The sequence below is a fragment of the Coniophora puteana genome (assembly GCF_000271625.1).
Source record: "Coniophora puteana RWD-64-598 SS2 unplaced genomic scaffold CONPUscaffold_4, whole genome shotgun sequence".
Classification (NCBI taxonomy): Eukaryota; Fungi; Basidiomycota; class Agaricomycetes; order Boletales; family Coniophoraceae; genus Coniophora; species Coniophora puteana.
The window spans coordinates 1,477,143-1,496,501 of record NW_006913056.1 but is presented as its reverse complement, the minus strand read 5'-3'; the positions used below and the strand labels follow the sequence as shown (position 1 = coordinate 1,496,501).

At 52.0% G+C, this 19,359-nt stretch overlaps 5 protein-coding genes across 5 annotated transcripts; 3 read left to right on the top strand and 2 right to left on the bottom strand.

The window, feature by feature from the left end:
* Positions 1-557: 557 nt before the first annotated feature.
* Positions 558-3,499, top strand: CONPUDRAFT_89026 (Metallo-hydrolase oxidoreductase; the record flags this gene model as incomplete). The annotated part of the gene is made up of 11 exons (XM_007768713.1): positions 558-754; positions 807-852; positions 912-1,003; positions 1,051-1,629; positions 1,682-1,871; positions 2,035-2,181; positions 2,231-2,380; positions 2,433-2,687; positions 2,740-2,881; positions 2,932-3,170; positions 3,224-3,499. The coding sequence occupies 11 exons, from the start codon at positions 558-560 to the stop codon at positions 3,497-3,499; spliced, it is 2,313 nt and encodes a 770-aa protein (XP_007766903.1).
* A 928-nt stretch (positions 3,500-4,427) lies between these two features.
* Positions 4,428-6,446, top strand: CONPUDRAFT_121350 (aryl-alcohol dehydrogenase). The gene is made up of 16 exons (XM_007768712.1): positions 4,428-4,465; positions 4,523-4,582; positions 4,660-4,723; positions 4,771-4,807; positions 4,861-4,950; positions 5,006-5,107; positions 5,161-5,227; positions 5,283-5,320; positions 5,366-5,441; positions 5,504-5,518; positions 5,572-5,672; positions 5,722-5,816; positions 5,863-5,913; positions 5,965-6,038; positions 6,089-6,145; positions 6,211-6,446. The coding sequence occupies exons 1-16, from the start codon at positions 4,435-4,437 to the stop codon at positions 6,294-6,296; spliced, it is 1,044 nt and encodes a 347-aa protein (XP_007766902.1). The 5' UTR covers positions 4,428-4,434; the 3' UTR covers positions 6,297-6,446.
* Positions 6,447-7,358: 912 nt separating this feature from the next.
* CONPUDRAFT_53417 (glycoside hydrolase family 76 protein) lies at positions 7,359-9,194 on the top strand (the record flags this gene model as incomplete). The annotated part of the gene is made up of 9 exons (XM_007768221.1): positions 7,359-7,460; positions 7,516-7,596; positions 7,666-7,887; positions 7,946-8,012; positions 8,067-8,189; positions 8,317-8,396; positions 8,447-8,467; positions 8,517-8,702; positions 8,847-9,194. 9 exons carry the CDS (start codon positions 7,359-7,361, stop codon positions 9,192-9,194), a joined length of 1,230 nt encoding a protein of 409 aa, XP_007766411.1.
* Positions 9,195-9,337: 143 nt separating this feature from the next.
* Positions 9,338-13,980, bottom strand: CONPUDRAFT_152073 (uncharacterized protein; the record flags this gene model as incomplete). The annotated part of the gene is made up of 11 exons (XM_007768711.1): positions 9,338-9,649; positions 9,705-10,277; positions 10,331-10,684; positions 10,732-11,019; positions 11,072-11,502; positions 11,553-11,668; positions 11,718-11,798; positions 11,850-12,045; positions 12,105-13,080; positions 13,136-13,216; positions 13,264-13,980. The coding sequence occupies 11 exons, from the start codon at positions 13,978-13,980 to the stop codon at positions 9,338-9,340; spliced, it is 4,125 nt and encodes a 1,374-aa protein (XP_007766901.1).
* Positions 13,981-14,208: 228 nt separating this feature from the next.
* On the bottom strand, positions 14,209-18,138 carry CONPUDRAFT_81125 (uncharacterized protein). The gene is made up of 6 exons (XM_007768337.1): positions 17,485-18,138; positions 16,618-17,432; positions 15,006-16,567; positions 14,927-14,949; positions 14,819-14,874; positions 14,209-14,758 (listed from the first exon to the last, which is right to left on the bottom strand). The coding sequence occupies exons 1-6, from the start codon at positions 18,085-18,087 to the stop codon at positions 14,506-14,508; spliced, it is 3,312 nt and encodes a 1,103-aa protein (XP_007766527.1). The 5' UTR covers positions 18,088-18,138; the 3' UTR covers positions 14,209-14,505.
* Between the last annotated feature and the right edge of the window lie 1,221 nt (positions 18,139-19,359).

The following is a 19,359-nucleotide window of genomic DNA, read 5'->3' as shown; positions in this document are numbered from 1 at the left end:
CTTGGGTAGTCGATGAGCGCTTGGCTTTCCATCATAATCAAGATCATAATAGCGTCTGGATTGTCTGGGTCAGAGAGTCCAGCGAGACAGAGGCATGTTCGACAGCCTTGGGCATCTTCGTTTGCTACGCAAGTGTCTCAGCGTCAACCACAGAAGTAATAGATTTTGGTGTTTTACAGTGCGATAGAGGTGCATGGATCCATCGACCTCCTGACGAGCTTTGGCTGCCCAGTATTTCGACTTGTGCTTTCTTTTCCCTGCTTGCTTAGCAGTTTCTACCCTTTTGGATCGCTTGGAGATAGCATTCTTGCCCATGTCCTGGCGAAACAACACAGGAGGGTTGTGTGAAGTGCGATAGTCAGCGGCAAAGATCTCCAGCTGGCACGCCGGCAGTCGCCGGCTCTACTTTGTCAGAGAAATTATGCTTATGTCAGCGCATTGGTTCGGCTCCAGCCCAAAAGTAGAGCAAGTCAACAACTTCGTCGCTCATACTAAGGGGTCAACGTCGCGAGACGCACACAATTCACATTCTTTGCTTTTTCGTCTGACCATTCACCATGGCTGACGCGCCCACTCTGAGCATCACCCTCCTGGGTGCCGGCCAGGAAGTTGGACGGTCATGCTGCGTTCTGCAATATAGAGGGATCACCATCGTCTGCGACGCGGGCATCCACCCTGCCTACAGCGGTATGGCATCGCTGCCTTTCGTCGATGAGCTAGACTGGAGTACGGTGGATGCTTTACTTGTCACCCAGTGCGTTAGTCGTCACATCTTCAACACTCGTTTGGCTCACGCAGATCACCAGTTTTCACCTGGACCATGCTGCCGCTCTCACATATATCATGGAAAAGGTGCGTCGTCTTCGTAGACTATGTGCCCATCCGCCCTACCTATCATGCTGTTCTTCTAGACCAATTTCAGAGACGGTAAGGGCAAGGTGTACATGACACATCCAACCAAGGCTTTGCACAAGTTTATGATGCAAGATTATGTTCGAATGAGGTACGCTGGATCTAACCTCAGCGTCCACATTTACTGACTTTGCAAAGTTCATCGTCGTCCGACGCCTTATTCACGCCCCTGGATATGTCAATGTCGCTCTCATCTATCATTGCCATCTCAGCCCACCAACTCATTACGCCATGTCCTGGAGTGACATTCACTCCATACCACGCAGGCCATGTTCTTGGTGCTTGCATGTTCCTCATTGACATTGCAGGGCTGAAAATTCTGTACACTGGGGACTATTCTCGCGAAGAGGATCGCCACCTGGTCAAGGCGGAGGTTCCCCCCGTTCGTCCTGATGTTCTCATTGTCGAGAGTACGTACGGTGTACAGAGTTTGGAGTGCAGAGAAGACAAAGAGGCCCGTTTTACGGGTCTAGTGCACTCGATTATCCGGCGTGGTGGACATGTCTTGCTCCCGGCCTTTGCTCTTGGTCGCGCTCAAGAATTGTTGCTCATTCTGGACGAATATTGGAAACGGCACCCCGATCTTCACAATGTGCCCATCTACTATGCTTCTAACTTGGCTCGGAAGTGTATGGCCGTCTATCAAACGTACATCCACACAATGAACTCGAATATCCGAACACGATTCGCAAAACGAGACAATCCTTTTGTATTCAAGTGAGTTTGGGTAGGTACTAAACGACAGAAACCATTCTGACCCGAATCCAAGGCATATATCTAACCTTCCTCAACCAAAAGGATGGGAGCGCAAGATTGCTGAAGGTCCCCCTTGTGTCGTTCTGGCTAGTCCTGGTTTCTGTCAGTCTGGACCCAGTCGCGAACTCCTCGAACTTTGGGCACCAGATGCGCGAAACGGATTCATTCTAACCGGTTATTCAGTTGAAGGTACTATGGCTAGGGTGAGTTTTGATGGCTTCACTTGGGACTTTGGAGGAGACTATTGCTACGCCGCTATGTCTTGTTCATGTACTGTACAAGAGCAATGTGAACATGATTTTGCCCCATCATTCGGCCTGTCTGAATCTTCTCAAAAAACCGTCGCTCATGCAATCTCACATTTAGGACATCCTGAACGAACCGGATGAAATCATGTCAACGAAAGGAAATATCATACCTCGAAAAATCTCCGTCGACTACATTTCCTTCAGTGCACACGTAGACTACTCTCAGAATGCAGAGTTCATCGACCTCGTCAAGGCTCAGCATATAGTCAGTGATTCTCTTTTCCGCAACTTCCACATATTTATCATGTATTTAGGTCCTTGTGCATGGAGAACAGACCGCGATGGGTAGGTTGCGAGGAGCTCTGACGTCGAAATACAAGGACCGAGAGGAAGACGTGAAAATCCATACTCCTCGGAACCTCGAGACGCTTGAACTGACATTCAGGGGAGAAAGGGTCGCAAAGGTGAGGCTTTTGTCCGGTTCGGAAGCAAGTACCTTGCATTAAGACCTCATAGGCGATTGGTACCCTTGCCGACAATCCGCCTCAACAAAACGATGTCCTGTCAGGGTTGCTAGTAGCCAAGGATTATTCTTACACACTCCTGGACCCACGAGACCTTCGCGACTTCGCCGGATTATCAACATGCACACTGACGCAGCGGCAGATGGTTACTCTTGGCGTAGGTTGGGAACTCGTGCGATGGCATTTAGAGGGCATGTTCGGAAGCGTCGAAGAAGGCGTGGACAAAGACGGCGTACCCACTATGAGGGCAAGTACCTTGTCCTACTCATATTGTGAACCTGATCTCATAGAGTCCTCAGGTCATGGGGGTCATAGATGTCAAGCAAGCTGAAGAACAACTAGCTGTGCTTGAATGGGAGTCTAGTGCAAGCAATGACATGATTGCGGATTCTACGCTGGCTCTCATCACGGGCATTGATAAAAGTCCTGCTTCGGCCAAATGTAAGAACCATTTCCCAGCGGCGTTTGCAGTAATTCTTAAACCATTGTAGTGACGTCGCAAAATCACTCATGCTCGCATTCGCATCCTCACTCGGACGCTACCAATAATTCTTCTGTTACCCGTGTCCAGCACATCGCGTGGTTCTTGGAGGCTCACTTCGGTGACATCGAGCTTCATATGCCAGACGCTGATCAGATGGAAAGCGAGGGAAAAGGAGAGGAAGACAGTGATCCCTCACTGTTTGTAAGCCTAGACGAAACTGGCGCCAGGATCAATCTACTCACCCTGGCGAGTCTGATTTCCTTTCCTTTCCCGGGTAACCGTGCTAATTCTCTCTACAGGAGGTGACCAGCGAGAGCGAGTCTCTCAAGAAACGGGTTGAGGCTGTCCTCGACATGGCTATCACTACTGTCAGCTCGCTGTCAGAGACTTTCGCAACTGGTGGTTCGCCGTTGACGGATGCAGCGGTTACCACTCGAGAAAAATATAAGGGAATCACCAACTCTGCTACGCCCGAGCAAATTCAAGATGATGCGAACGACGTCGAAGAGGAGGAACCAACGGAAAAGACTGAAGATGCTACGATGGGAGACGAGACGGCACAAGCAGCAGCTTAAGCCATTGGTCTGCTGAGGTCTTTTCGTATGTATTATTATATTCCAGAAACGCCGACGTCTATAATGGCATGTCTAGTCGATAATATACGCGCTGCTTGGCACACATGAAAAACCTCTGTTACTGCGGTACCGTGACTGAATCTTGACATGTATATTAGAGCATTAATGATCAATGCATAGTAATAAAACGTCATTTTATCGCTGATATTCCTATTCTCTGATGCTTGACATGCACAAGTAGTTTTCACATACCGCCCTTGCACCCCCAATGCAACATGCGCTGGGTGCGCTCTCCCTGGCATTTTTCTTGAAAGTCTGTGTCATATATTGACCTATAGGCTTGTATAGATGTGTTTCACCAGCCCACAAAAAATTCTAGCGTGAATAAAAGAGTAAACACACCCTGTTGCATTGAGGGTGCCATGTTGCATTGGGGGTGCAAGCTCAAGGGCGGTACATTGGGCGCTTTAGGGGAGCTGGGAACGAAGAAACCGCTTACATAGGGATATTACGTCACAGGCGGACCCCGAACTCTTGTGCTCTCGCCATAAAGTCTGTATGGGAACCAGACGCTGAGCTTACAATTCCAACCCCTAGAAGGTTCGCCTTGGTTGCCAACGTTTACGTTAACGTTTAACTAAGGCAACATCATGTCCAGCTCCACCGGAATCTGTGTGCTTCAAGATAGCCCGGCTGACGCGAGATGTCTATCTTCAACTTTCAGCTTGAAGGAGAGCGCGGGTGCCCGGGCAAGAGACACATGACGTCGCCGAAGGCGACGGATAATCTGGGTTTGACCATGGCATGCACACTCCCGAAGCCAAAATTACTAACATCGAACTCCGGACGGTGGATGCCAGAAACTTGGATATAAATTCCATGACTTTCTTATCTCTCTCACCGCTTCTCTTGCCAATAGCTTGCTATTCGACGCCATGTCCGCTGCAACCAAGAAGATGACATACGGCACGTTGCTCCGCTAATTCGACGGCTCACTGTTATATGCTGAGCACTGCCGTTTAGTCCGCCTGGGCAGTTCTGGGCTCAAAGTGTCCAAAATCATATTGGGCACGATGCAGTATGGTTGGTCTCACCGCCTCGGACACGAATGCTTGTTATACGGGCTATGATCTGACGCAGCGCTTTCTTCTGTGTTAAAGGAACGAGTGAATGGCAAGACTGGGTACTCGGCGAGGATGAGGCCATAAAGCACATCAAGGCCGCGTAGGTGGTTTACTAGGAAGTAGCTGCTCAACCTTACAGCACACTAGCTACGATGCAGGAATCAACACCTTTGACACAGCTGATGTCGGCCGTTCCGTCTAATGTATGCGTTCTCCAAGCTAATGGTCCTCATGTAGATGTACTCCAACGGATTGTCCGAGGTAATAGTCGGAAACGCGATCAAGAAGTTGAATCTTCCTCGCGACGAAATAGTCGTTATGACCAAGGCAACGTCGCTCTTTGATTCAATTTGGTTTCTCAACTGACAAGGCAGCTTCACAGGTGTACAACGTCGTGGGCAAGACGCCCGGTGAACGGGTATTTAAATCTTCTGAAAACCCAGACAACCTCGGTTACGTCAATCAAAGAGGTCTGAGCAGGAAGGTAAACATCATCCTGCGAGCATTGATGGTGTTCAGGTCTCACACCTTCATCAGCATATCTTCCAGTCTATCAAGCATAGCCTTGAGCGCCTTCAGCTCGACTACGTTGATGTTCTGCAGTGTGAGCATCGAAACATGCCACAAATTTATCAACTCTCATAATAATCACTTGACAGGCCATCGTTTTGATAAGGAGACGCCAATCGCTGAGACGGTACGTTAGCCCATTGTTGAGCGATACATTACTGACATCCAGAAGATGCAAGCTTTGCACGATGTCGTTCAGGCAGGCTACGTGAGATACATCGGCATGTCGTCCTGCTGGGCGTATGAATGTGAGTCCTGTCGTCTGCGGTCTTGTCTTTGTCAGCACTAAGGTCACGAACGAAATCGACAGTCCATGCTATGCAGAGTACGCATGCCACAAGAGAGTCTGAAAAAACACATTCTGATCCCTCTTTCAAGATTATGCTATCCAAAACAAGCTTACGCCATTCATCTCTATGCAAAACCATCACAGCCTTATTTACAGAGAGGAAGAACGCGAAATGTTCCCTACACTCAAGGTACAAGTGCTTCGCCAGCCTCACTTGCTATCTTAACACCATGATACAGCTCTTCGGCGTGGGGTCGATTCCCTGGTCTCCTCTCGCTCGCGGTCTTTTGACGCGTCCTTATGGGCAAGAGACCGTTCGCGGAAAGACTGATTTGTTCGTGACATATGCTTTGTATCTGCGTAAACTAACATGAACGCAGCACGATCAACTCATACGTACAGCATGAAGGTGACAAGACGATCCTCGAGAGGTAAGCTTCATCGGACGTGCCTGTAAAACATACACTCAAGATTGTGCCCAGGCTTGAAGAAGTAGCGCAGAAGAAGGGAGCTAGCATGGCTCAGATCGCGCTTGCCTGGTCGATGGGCAAAGAGGGTAGGCTCTTACAAGACGGTAAGCGCTGCATGTCTGAGCTCCATTTTTAGGGGTGACTGCACCGATTGTTGGAACCACGTCGCTCAGTAATCTCATGGATCTGCTCGGTAAGTGAAACGCAGCTGTGTATACCCTATGATGTGTATGATGGACGACATCATTGCACCCACAGAGGCAGTAAATATCTCATTGACCGATGAAGAGAGAAAATACCTCGAGGAACCATATCGGCCCAAGGGCGTAGTTGGGCATCATTAAAATAGTGAAAGAACAGGTTCCAGGGAAGTGAGAGCTCACCCCGACGGCCGTGATGCGTCCTATTATCGTTGTATAATTACGTGGCAAAGTGTAAAGTCCTTAGATGGCACCGGTTAACGCGGTTCGTAGATCTAGAAGGATACGTGATTTGCTGGGTATGGAGATTCGATCAGGCCATGCTGCCAAGCAGCACAGTGCCTATGCAGTGATCTGCAGCGGCGTTCATAATGCATAATGGACGTTCATTCTTTAGGCTGTGTCTTGGCCCAAGGTGTTCTTAATTATCTGCGGTGGTGAATTGCACCACCCTCTACCATAGTGTTTCGACAGATTTTGACGCAAGGACTCGGAGCAGCCAGTGCCAGGGATTCTGGCACTATTCTGGCAGAGGTCTGAGTATATCTCTTAGGAGCGGTTGTTCGACGCTACTGCTATGCTCAACCTTTGAACGCCGTGTGAGCATGTGATGAGAGCAGGAGAGGCAATACTACCAGATCTGGCTTACAACCTGGCAAGCGATGGAGAACTGGACTGTAAATATCTTTTGGAGCCGCAAGTATCAGTCCCGTCAATGTCCTGTCAATGATCTTGGAGAGAAGTCTCTTACTCAAGGTTTCCTGGTCTGCTCCGTTCTGCAGTAATGCTTCAGGCGCTGTTGCAAATCCACGGCCAGGGGAGGACGTCATTGCGCTCATTTATGGTCCAGTCAAGGGTCCAGAAGAACAGTGAACAGACGGTTCACGAGTTGCTATGCTGACGCTGTCAAAGCATCATCATTGGTGTGCGATGGTCTACCCGGTTTAGGTTACCGCCAGCGGTTGTTGTCGAAGAGATCAACAGATGTGTAGCTGTGGCAGTCTTGTTGGTTGCTTGAATTGCATGGCTCTGTGCTCTCATCTCACTTCATCTCCCGCCGTTTGGTCCCGTAACATCGCCACTGTCACCAGCGCGCCGCTAAACAGGTCCGTTGTGGGGAAGAAGAGGAACCTATAAATCTATAAATTATCCAGTGGACACAATGTGCTTCGTGTCCCACCGTTCACCTTTAACGCCCTATACACCATGAAGCTGACTGCCGCCTTCGCTGCTCTTTCCCTTGCCCTCGCTGGCCACGCTGCTGTTCTTAGCCGTCGTCAATGCGCGGCATCCTTAACCGACGCAGAGGTACCTCTATTTCGGTTATAGCAGCCTGTTTGTTGTACCCACACACCATTTACAGGCCATCGCCAAAGAGCTCCAGTCCAAATACTTCAACAGCATCACCGGCCAGTACAATGAGGGAGAGCTCTGGACAGATGCCGTCAGTGTCCTTCGTCTTGCCTGCCCTGTTTCTCCCTGTTGACGCGTAAACATGTACGCGTGCCCTTAGAACACCCTCGAGGACCTGCACAGCCTTATGCTTGCCGCCGGCATCAACGACTATTCGTCTTTAGCTGACAACACATACATTGGTCAAACAGCCAACGACCCTGGTGCTGACTGGGAGAGCGTCTTGAACGGCAGCAACGATGATGCTCAGTGGATCATCTTGGCTTTGTGGAAGATTGCGGACTATAAGGGCTCACAAGGCCAAGACGGCAGCGCATACACGGTGAGCAATGTCCTCAACGTTCCAGTACCTGGCGCAATGTACTTAGTCTGCTGCTTAGAACGCTGCAGCAACTATCTACGATATCATTGCAGGACAGTGGGATGACTCTACTTGCGGCGGTGGAGGTAAGTAAGCGTTCTCTTATATGCAGTGTATGTGACTCATGTCGAGATATTTAGTCTGGTGGTCTACGGCGCACACGTACAAGAACTCGATCACTAACGAGCTCTTCTTGCTTACTTCCGCCGAAGGCTACAACAGGAACAAGAACCAGACGTACCTCGACAATGCTAACAAGGTCAGTGATTTCGCATCTTCGTATCTTGTGTGACATGCTGACCTACGATAACAGGAGGCTAACTGGCGTCAGTGTTCAGCGACGATATGAAAAAAAGAGATCTAACTTTACATAAATTATTGTACCAACAGTCTTGGCCTCTGGGCTACGGAACTCAAACGGCCTGTTCAACGATGGTCTGGACTCGACCTCGTGTCAGAACAACGGCGAGGTGTGTCTCAAAGTACCCACTGGTCCTTCTCAAACTAAAGTTGTTCCCAGACCACATGGACGTACAACCAGGTTAGCCGGTGCTCACGTTGTCGCGTCTTCTATGCTCATCCTACATTAGGCAGTCGTCGCTTCCGGCCTCGGCGCCCTCGCTGTCGCGACCGGCAACTCTTCGTGGCTCGACCAGGCCGAGATCTCCCTCGATGCGACGATCAGCTCGATGACGCAGAACAACATTCTCAAGGAGTCGTGTGACGATGCCGCCTCCGGCGGCGCTACTTGCAACGCGGATCAGGTACGCGAAATAGTCACGGAGCGAAGTTGTACGCACCATGCTGACTGACGCTTGCGTTTACGCCATGCAGTCTATCTTCAAGGTATGTGCCCTCTGTCGTGGCAGTCGCTATGCCCCATAAGGATTATTGGTTGCTCATGGCGTGGTCGTTCATAGGGTATCTGGACGAAGCACCTGCAGTACTACCTTGACAGCGCCAACGACGCGTCGCGTACATCGAAGTACAGCGGCTTCTTGGGCTCTCAGCTCTCCGCTGTCACGCACTACGGTGAGAACGCGAACCAAGACATCGGTTCCGTCTGGTATGCTGCCAGCACCGGTGGCTCTCAGTTCAACCCTCAGGCCTCTGCCAGTGGCCTCGAGGCAGTTATCGCCGCCGCCAAAGTTAGTACCCTTTCAAGCCAGAGCACCTTCAACTTTCTAACGCAAACCCCGTCAGTACGGGCCCTGCTAATAAGGGCGTTGGGATTATTTATGCCTTCCAATTATTTCACTGGGTATTGATGACAAGACATGCATGTGTGGATATATATACCGATGAATAGATTCCAGGATCAGAGCAGTGGTATACAATTGCAAGAGAACAGAAAGATCGAAGCCTATACATGAGGGATTATCCTAGTTGCGTATCGTAAACAGGCCTTCTCTCATCCACCCTCGGCCATTTCTCGGCGGTGGAACTGAGATGATATTGAAGGCTCGTCGGCCTCAAGGATCGTGTCCTCTTCCGGCCGTCCTCTCCACTTTCCTTTCGCATTACTGAGCGCTTCTTCTTCATGGGACGCACCACTCAGGGCGCGCTCGAGTGCCTTCTCGCCCCGTTTCTTCAGCCTGAGCGCCATGGCAGACTGAAGCGAATCAATGTACGACTCGTATTTCACAATTTCTGTCAGGAGGTATTGTGACTTCTTCTCCCAGTTAGCCAGCGCTTTTGTGCCGTTGGCTGATCTCGGGGCATACTACACGCCAGATAAGTTACAAAGGCATAGACGGAAAGTAACACATATGACTTACCAATGACATCATGGGCTGTCGAAGCTCGTTGTGGTCCTGGAGCTCCCTCTTGAGAGTGCTGACATACTTCTGGAGAGCCTCTAGCTGGGTCTCCTCATCACTGGTACTCGCCACAGACGGAGGCATGGGTGGCTTCCAGTCGTTGATGAACGTTCTGTCAGCCCATGGGGAGCTCGTCGCGCGGACGGTCGCCGCGCCTTCCCTCCACCCATTAAATTTGCTCTTATTGCTCTTGGCGCTCCGTATGCTCATGGTATCCGTGCGGTCAAATGTCGTGTCGGCCTCTGTCATCGAACGTCCGTGTGGAGAGGAGTCAGCAACCCGATTCCAGCCATACTCCATGTTCGACACGCCGCCGGAGAGGGGCTCCTTGCTAGTACGCGCGGCCCAGTAGTTGCAAGTCGACACCCATTCGTTTACAAGCTCCTCAGTTCCTGCCTGGAAGAAATAAACGCCACCGCTGGCCAGTGTGAGCACCATGCAGTGTGGGCGCTGTCTGTTGTACCCCGGAGGTGGGAGAGCGTGTGCTAGCGAGTGGGCCAGAGGGACGTTGCCAACAGGTTGAGCATTGTCCTAAGCACAAGATTGTGAGCACGACGACGACTGAACGTAAACTCTCCACTCACCAGCCAGTTGCCGCCGCCAACTACCCCCGATGACCCACCTCCATGCTCCCCAAACAAGAACATATTGAGCTCGCCCTTTTGAATCACGACGAAAACATCCATCCAATTCTTTGATTTTGACCGCTTTCCAGTGGACTCCCAGTATTGCTTCCGGCAAAGCATGCCCTCCTTCGCCCATGGGGCACCGAGAAGAGCTAGTTCCTCGTCGGAGATGCTGATGGTCGTGGAGCTGGAGTCGTGGCTATCAATGCTATTTACTTCGTCTTCCCGTGATTCCCTGATGATGGTGTGCGACAAGTTCGATGCAAATCCCAGCGACGGCGTCAAGAAGGCTGCCATAGAGCTTTGCACATTCTGGTCATGGTTAGTCATGCCAACATGTCTAAGCTGAAAGACCCTACCTCATTCAGAGATGTTGCAAAGCTTGGTGATGGACTGGTGCGGCCATCCACGCTGCTGTTGCTGCTGTACGGGCTTTGTCCAGGAATAGGCACACCGATAATCGTTTGGAGCCCTCGGATGCTACCCCGCTTGAGGGTTGTAAACCGATCTTGAGCTCCACGATAGCTCCTATTCCGACCCATAACATGGGCGGTCCCTGGGCTGAGGGATGAGGTCGACCCACGAGCCGCGAGCATGGCTCCAGAAGGCTGCAAGATTTGCTGAGCCTTCACTGCATTATATATTTCCTAAAATCACGATGATCAAGTGCCTACTCTCTTGAGAACGGTTCTTGTTTACCTTTAGCAGGCCCTCCATATCGGTTTCCCATGTCTTGTCCGTGAGAAGCGTGCTCATACTCGCGGATTTCGAGTCAGGACCGGCTGAGAGCTGCACTGATGTGCTACTGCTATTCAGAGATGGTTGCATAGTGGAGGGAACGGTAGACACTCCAGCTGACGACATGAGGGTATCCTTTGAGATGCTGTTCCAGCTGGTGATACTTCCACTACGTTTCGACCTCGACGCTGACATGGTTTCAGAACCTTCAGCAAAATGTGCGCTACTGTCATCTCGATTGTCCGAAGTTGGTGACGTGGTTTGGAGTGAAAACTTGATAGCTTCCATGGTGTTGCGTTGGAATTGCGTCCTGCTCATGCGACTGACCACCTCGGCGATGTGTAGATCGGTGTTTAGCAACAGGAGGGAATATGTCACAGCATGAACGACGCCTGTGCGTGCTAAGTTTCGAATATGAATATAATGTTGGAACGCGGCGTACTGGCATTTCCGTACAAACGGATAGGGTTACACTCCCAAAATCGCTTGCTGAACTGCTCAAGAATCCGATCGAGCTGTTGAGTTTCGCCTTTCAGGTACAGCTTGCCACAAAGTTTCCTACAAGTATGACATTAGAACTCATCCGTACTAGTTTGTGAAAGCGTACCGGAAGGCCTGGTCTAATCTCAAGTCCGTGAAATCATAGTTTCCCATGTAATGTCGTAGCGTGAGTTTGCTAATCTGTTTGCTTGAGTCCTTGTCAGCAACATGCCTCGCATAAGCGAAGCATGGATCTCACTGTCCACCAAGCCACTCCGACAGCTTATCTTTCGCCAGGAACTCCTCATCCTCTATCCAACATTTTGCCGCCAGCTCCTTGGCAGTCTCGTTAATGTCACCCATCTCTTCTTGAGGTGTTGCCAGCGAAGTCGCCGAAGCATAGCGACTCGGAGCCGCATCTTGTGCTGTCAAATCCTGTTGGGAGCTGTGCATATCTGAGGCGGACAACAAACCATCAATTATTAGACAGGGTTAGCAATGACGGGGCACGCACGAGGTTTCGGCTCATTAGGTGGGGGTATGAGAGAAGGCTCGGAACTTGATGCAATGGAATGGTGATGTACGCGTAACCTGTTGGTATCCCGATACGAAGATGGCACCGATACTCCAGAGCCGCGAGTTCGTAAAGGGCTTGGTCCATGTCTGAGTGCTGTCGTAGACTTCGGAGAGGTCAGTTGACCCGAACGTGAATTTGAAGGAGCGTTTAGCGAGGAAATTCGCGGTGGTATGATAGGATCGGGCGCTCGAGTCGACTGCGAGCTTGGTGGGGGATTGGGAGACGGATCTGGCAGGGGTGTGATAACAGAGGTTGAGGAATTGACGCCGCGAGCAACAGAGGAGTTACTTTCGCTACCTTGTACAGATTCTGCTGGTGCAGTCCTGGAGCGTAGGTAAGCTCGACGAGCAGGTGTTGAAGGGTCCCGTAAGTCGTAAGAGGAACCTGAATCAGGATCCAGCTGAGACAAGACACCACGGAAGTCATTGAGTATACCATTCAGTGACGACTCCGACTCCCATCCCTGACCACCCGCAGCTTCTTGGTTATCCTTGGGAGGCAGGCTCGGTGGACGCGAAGACGATGTTCGCTGGAGATCCAGATCATTGAGACTCGAGCTTCGTTGTCTCTGGTGCCCGGACAGTCTACCTACAGGGCTGGAGGCTTTGTCCATGCCTCGCGTGTTGGGCGAAGGGGTTCTGCCGCGCATACGAGGGGTCGAGTCAACAAGAACGACAGACTGGTCGTCAGAGTCGCGTCCATCATCAACAGGGGCACTGCCGCGTATTAGTGGAAGAGGTTTATCTTCAGACGTGCTCACGGCTGTGCTTGGGCGTGGGCTCAGGAAGACATCGTTCACAGGGGAGGCGATCGGTGTTCGTTGAGTGTCATTAGGCAACGGAGGTACAGGCGGGGCGAAGGCATCGATAAATGCCGGCGAGCTTCGAGGACCAGAATTCGACGAATTGGTTCGCTTATCGACGCTAGCGATGAGAACATGTTTGGGAAGCAGTTCGCCGAGAACTCACAGTACGATCTCTGACGGACGACTGACCAAGCATCTTTCCCAGGAATGCACTCGTCTTCGCCCTGACGGAGCTTTTGGGAGGCTCAAGGGGGGTCAGCATCGTAGTCGAAGGGTGCAAGTGGCACGCACCTTGTCGGTGTTACAACCTTTGGCGGCGGCGAGTCGAGAGCTGGGACTTGGAATGACCCAGTCGGCGCCGATGGCTCTGTCGGGATAGTATTTGTTTGGAAGGGGGGTCGATGGCTGGCGGGTGATGGGCTGAGAATGGACAGCTGAGGAGGTGGATGAGCGGGGACGAGTGGTGGAAGTTCGTATGCCAGTAATGGGGGACGGCAAGGGCGGGGGAGGGTCATTGCGCTTCTCCTTCGGGAAATTGGCTGGAACGTAATTGCCCTTCTCTTTGGCCTTGCGGACCAGGGTAGCGAGATCGGGGCTGCTAGCCGTCCCTGGGGAGCGGTACATCGAACGGCGTTTCGTTTGAACGTCACAGTGGTCCTCTGCATCATAGAATTGTTCGTTCAAGGGCGAGGGAGACGGGGTCGAGGGTTTAGTGGAGGAGGAGGCGGAGCGTGGGGTAGGGGTGGGTGGTACGATGGTGGGTGGCGCGGGGCGGGGGGTGCGCATGTCGGCTACGGGGGTGGAGGGAGAGGGAGAAGGGGAAGAGTTGGAAAGATCTGCACCCAGCTCATTGACATCACGGCCCTCTTTGATGACAACTGTGCCTCCGGCGCGCAGGGCCTGTTCAAAGTCGAGCTGCTGGGCGCGCGACGTCCTCCGCTGCTGCTTCACGTCGCCAGACGCGACCGGCACCAGCCCTGCCGGAATTGAGGACCTTGACGGTGGCATGGCCGACGCCCGTGACGAGGGCGCACCATGGTGCTTGACCAACTTGGGAGCCAGCTTGTATCACTTGAAATTCAAAGGGGACCAACGTCGATGCTGGACTCGAATATACTTGTCCATCCACAACAATCAGTCCAATAACTCTCTGTCACCTGTCACCCACTCCTCGCACCTAACCGAGTCTCTATACTGCCCCCGCACAACTCAAATCACGACATATAAAGAACGTCGCATAGATTGAAATCAAATGAAACAGCATTGCTCCTACACAGTCAACACGAGTTATAGTTCAATGCGCTAGTGCAAAAGAAAAGGAGGGAAACAGAGACTACACACAAGTAAACTTTAACAAGTGGTAGAGATAGGATAAGAACGAATAATCTACGAGCAGTACATACATTGCAGACAGTCATGCTCCATTCAAAAAATATCATGCGAGCGGATAATAACAAGGGAAAACAAGAGGAACCCTAATGGTTACAGTACGAGGCGAATGAATCTATGTGACTTAAGGTCCAATGTCGATGTTTAAGAGCGGGTCGATCCCTGCAGACCGGCCGAAGTTCGTCTTTGGCGCTTCATCGCCAGTGTACCCGAATTAAGAGTGTTGACGCCTGCGCCTACGCCTGCGCGGCCGTTGGGTGTCGAGCGAGATCCAGCAAGTTGACTGGGCATAACACTGGTCGTTGAAGCCCGTGGTCTCGTCGAGGACGACGCAATCTTGGGCAATGCTGAGCCCCCCTTACGTGACGAGCTACTAGGGGCACCTGATGCGCGATTCCTGCAGAGAAGCACGAAGCATTAATTTTCTAGTCGTGTACGCGTCATAATTAGAACCGACCTCTTCTTGATGACGTCCGTCTTTAAAGACAATGGACGTACAACACCATGCAATTTCTACGACAGTGTCAATAAGACGGCCATGCCACTAAGCAGAAACCAGACTCACGTAGAATAAACCACAAGCATTGCCTGTTGGAACGTTTGCATGAGAAGACCATCAATTGAGGAAAAGGCGGATGACTTACAGAGAGGTTGTCCCTCGGGATCGCGCCTCCACAGAGGAGTGTTTGTTGTCTGGCAGTTTGTACAAGCCGTAGGCGTCTGATCCCCATCCTCATTGTTGGCATTATTGTTATTTTTCCCTTGAGCCCCGTTCGCACTATCTTCCGTAGTAGCCGGTTCCAGTGTAGGCGATTCCGAGGCAGTGTTACCGGCACTCTTGGATGCGCCAACTGTCTTCTTCCGTTGAATATCTTGCACTCTCTTGGTCGAAGCAAACTTCCGAGGTTGGTTGGTGTTCGTGGAGGAACTATCCACAGAAGGCGGCGATGACGTTCCTGACGCAGCGTAGGGTTCCGGAGATGCCGCAGAACTTGAGTTGACCCCATTGCCCCAGCCGTCACTTGAGGGGCTCGGATGATAGCTCTGCACAAGCCCATTGTCCTGCTCAGCAGACAAAATCTGGGTAGGATCCACGTGCGTGAAAGGACCTTGAGAAAGGTTCCCATTATTCGAGGTGTCGAGGGCAGGATACGTTAAGCTCAAGAGCTGGTGGTAGTCTAGGGCATCGTCCGTTCCGGTGAAAGTCGGGTATCCCTCTGTCATAGCGGCAGTGGCCGCAGCAGCAGCTGCAGACAAGCCCCCATCAGGTGGATTGGGATTATAGCCGTTCGCCAGACTTGATTGCCGTGAGTTGTCGTGATAACGAACGTCGTGGAGCGCAGCATCATCTGGCCCATGAAGATGAGAGAAGTGACCCTGAGGTGCCGACTGGGCTGTTCCGGCAAGACTAAACAGCCCGTCGTACGGAGGGAAGCTGAAATTGAAAGACGAGGTAGGGAACGACGAATTGGTCAGATATGTCTCGGGATCGTGCGCGGAATGATTGCCATCAACATTGGAAGGGTCTGACCGCAACATGCTCTCGACGTGGTGTTCCACAGCTCGCCGCTTGTAACCAAGCAAACTATCAGGCGACCGCGGCTTTCCGTTAACTTGATGCCGACCGCGTATTTCTGCGAGGATGCCATCTTTTTCGATGGTGTGGTCGAAACTTGTTTTCCTAACGTGCCTGGGGAATGTTCGCTGTGGATGCGACGACTGGGGGTCAGGCGTTGTAGGCCGGAAGGCGTGATGAAGGTGAGTAGCAGGGAGAGAGGAGGGATGGAACGTGGAATGGTCGAACGCGGAGAGTGCATGGTTGAAGTGGTCGTCGAAGTGAAGATGCGTCTGGAGAGGATCAAGGGAAGGGAAGGGAAGCTGTTGTTGCTCATAGACGGCAGGAAGCCCATGGACGGTGGTGTCATGGCGGGATGCTGAGAGGGCGGAAGTGCCAGGTATTGGTATCCTTGGAGATGCAGCGACTGTCCTCGAGACATCTCCTTCCGGACCGAAACGTCGCTCCGTCTGTTTCTCGATGTTTAGCCCCGGACCATGTCCGGCACTTGTGAAGGACAAACGCCCGTCAAGCTGGGTAGACATGTCAAGAGTCATAGGAGGACGAGATCTTGACCTGCTCTGTGGCCTCCAGTCCATTGCCACCCTGGAGCGTGATCTACTCATGGCTCGCCAATCCATGGGCACGACACTGATAAGCAAATTCAGACACGAGGTATGGCGAGATAAGGGCATACGCACTCGTCATCTTCCGTACCATCCTGATTTGTACCATCAAAACCCACGACTTGAACTTTCCCCTTCCCTTTATCTATCCTCCTACCTCTCTCCTCTTCTGAGTTGGCTACTCCGCCCAGAGACATGTCGGCCTGGCCGGGAAGTCCACCAACGGGCTGTTCCCCATTTCTCCCAAGCAGATCGTCCTCGTCCTTTTTCTTCTTGAGGGCCAAAGCCATCATCCTCCACGTTAAATTCTCCATGCGCTGTGCGTGAGGAAGGTGTGCCTTCGTCCTAGCATACATCTTCCATACCTGAGTGGCCAGAGGGTCCTGCTTCGCAAGCTCTTCGGGGCTATCAGCACTCAGCGGCATGGAAAACTCGAGGTCGGGAGAGCCGGTGGGACGGGGAGAGGTGAATGCGCTTGTACCACCGGTATCAACGCTCGGATTGCTGAACAAATCGTCAGAGAAAATGTCGCTCAACAACGCAGATTTTGAATCCATTGAATTGGACGTAGACGATGAGGGCTCTTTATGACCCGATAATGACGAAGTTGTTAGTGAGTTGTGAGAAGGATTTGAAGGAATGCTTAGTTGGGCGAGGTCGTTGTAGGCACTAGGGGTCGTCGTTGCGGTTGTGGTTGAAGTCGGTGACATCCACAATGAAGGGGGGACACCGACATTTGATCGTTCTTGGGTCGCAGGTGTGTAAGAAGGGTAACTCGATGTGCTCGAGGATAAGGCATCTCCATGCATAAATTGACCATACGAACCAGAACCGGATGGAGTTCCATCCGACTTGTGATTCGTTCCCAACAAATAAGACCCCTCGCTCTGCTGCATCCACTGTGAGCGAAAATCAAGCGATCAGTCATCTTGCTTCTCTTACCGGCATGCGACTCTTCTCTAGGTGAGGGCGGCCACTCACAGGCGACAGGCTGTTCATATGATGCATACTCTCGGCTACTCCGTCTTTTTCCTTCTTGTCTGAAATGCCTGAGACGGTGGCGGAAGAGGAGTGAGCCCTCATGATGGCTGGTCTATTCGCATGAGAGCTGCCCACGTGCTGCTGGGGGCTGTCATGCGACCAGGATCCAGGTGGATCTGGTTGGAATCGGGATGAAGACCCTCGGGCGGCAATTGACTGAGGGGGCATCATATTGTACCGGTGGGTCTCGTTGCCTGACGGAACAGGAGGAGCTGGAGGTACTGAGAAGACGCCATTAGCAGCCAGAGTAGCAAACACGGCAGGACTGAGGGGGGCAGAGAAGAGGTTATTCCAATCTGATGAGAGGGGGTGCAAAGTGTTGTGGGACGAGGAGGGCTCTTGGAGGTGATTCTGGGGAAGTGGCTGGTTGAGCATATAGGTCATAGAATGTGATAGACCTGGGGAAGCGAGGGGAGCATGCTGTGTCCAGGGAGAGGAGGTGAGAGAGCTAGGTATAGAGCTTGGATGCGAACTAGGCTCGGAGGGGTGAGGGGAGAAAGACATATTGATCTTTGGTCTGTCCGAAGAGGACCAGGAGCGATTATGGGAGGAAGCATCGACGACGGGACCTGCTGATGGTGGGGGCGCCATGTACGAGGGAGGAGGGAAGCGAGACTGAGAAGGAGTATGAGTATGAACGCTAGCGCCGGCAGCCAGATCAGGAGGAGTATATGCTTCCTGTCGGAGTAATTAAGGAGCACTGTGGTGGAGAAAGGCGACAAGTTTGCGAGATAAAATGTGGCCAAAATGTGCCAAGCTGCTCGCCCTGGGCTGGAGAGGTGGGCAGAGGCAGAAGATGGGCAGGAGCGGGCAGGAACGGCGAGCAAAATGAAGGATCGCAGGTGGCAAGAACTTGATTGAAGCAACAGGCAGCTGCAGACCTGCCGCCCGCGTCTTACGGTCCGCACCCTGAGTGTCCCCTGACACCCCTCTCTCGACAAACTATCTAAATTTGTTGGTTTTTCATTATTGGTCCCCTCAGTAACTCCCCCTGGCTGCACGGAAGCCCTGCCGCGCTTCTTCGTACCTACACGATTCGCTTTCACATGCTCAGCAGAGGTGTCTGGTGTCCGCATGCCACTCAGCCCTCCAACTGCCAATTTGATGCCACCGGTCATGGCTCCCATATCCTCCCTGATCGCACGCCATCGTCTGTCTTCCTCATGTCAATGACAACTGCTCGACAGCCAGGAGTCGTTTTACCCTATCTTCTTAATCCTGCTCTCATCTTCCTCCAGCGAGCGACTCGCTCGCCCCTTGCCATCCCATGTCGGTCGAGCTATACCGTCTGGGCTGATGCCATTGCATGGGAACAGGGCACTCGCTCACTGTTCTCCCTTCGGGCACAGAACCTGGTAAGTTGCCGGCTTTGTAAGCCGGACCCCCCAATGTCGGCGGGTATGTAGCTTGATTTGGAGGTTGCGCCTGTTGTTCAGTCGACCACGCCGCGCGGGTGTACACTTGTTCGTATGGCGTTCAGAAGCACGGAGACGCGCGGGCCACTTCCTGGATGCACACCGAAAATGTCAACTCAACCTACAATTCCGCAGCCCGGTTCTCTGGTACAAGGACAGAGAGTCCATCTCAGTCCATCTCCAATCCCCTGTCACCTCGATCTCAGATCCCCGTCATCAGGGCAAGCCTAATTCATGAGATGACTTGGATCTCGCCCAATCGATCCAGCCCAAACAGGCACACGAGTCCCATCACCGAGATTTTGCCCCTGTCTCTCTTCCCGCAAAATGAAGTCTTCTCCTCATGCCTTCCTATAGCTAT

Coding starts and splice junctions, on each gene's coding strand:
- CONPUDRAFT_81125 (XM_007768337.1), bottom strand. CDS start 18,087: ATGTCTTTCTCCCCTCACCCCTCCGAGCCTAGTTCGCATCCAAGCTCT. Junction 16,568..16,617: donor GATGGTACGGAAGATGACGA/GTGCGTATGCCC, acceptor TTTGCTTATCAG/TGTCGTGCCCATGGATTGGC. Junction 14,875..14,926: donor ATGCTTGTGGTTTATTCTAC/GTGAGTCTGGTT, acceptor ACACTGTCGTAG/AAATTGCATGGTGTTGTACG.
- CONPUDRAFT_121350 (XM_007768712.1), top strand. CDS start 4,435: ATGTCCGCTGCAACCAAGAAGATGACATACG. Junction 4,583..4,659: donor ATTGGGCACGATGCAGTATG/GTTGGTCTCACC, acceptor TCTGTGTTAAAG/GAACGAGTGAATGGCAAGAC. Junction 6,039..6,088: donor CTGGTCGATGGGCAAAGAGG/GTAGGCTCTTAC, acceptor CTCCATTTTTAG/GGGTGACTGCACCGATTGTT.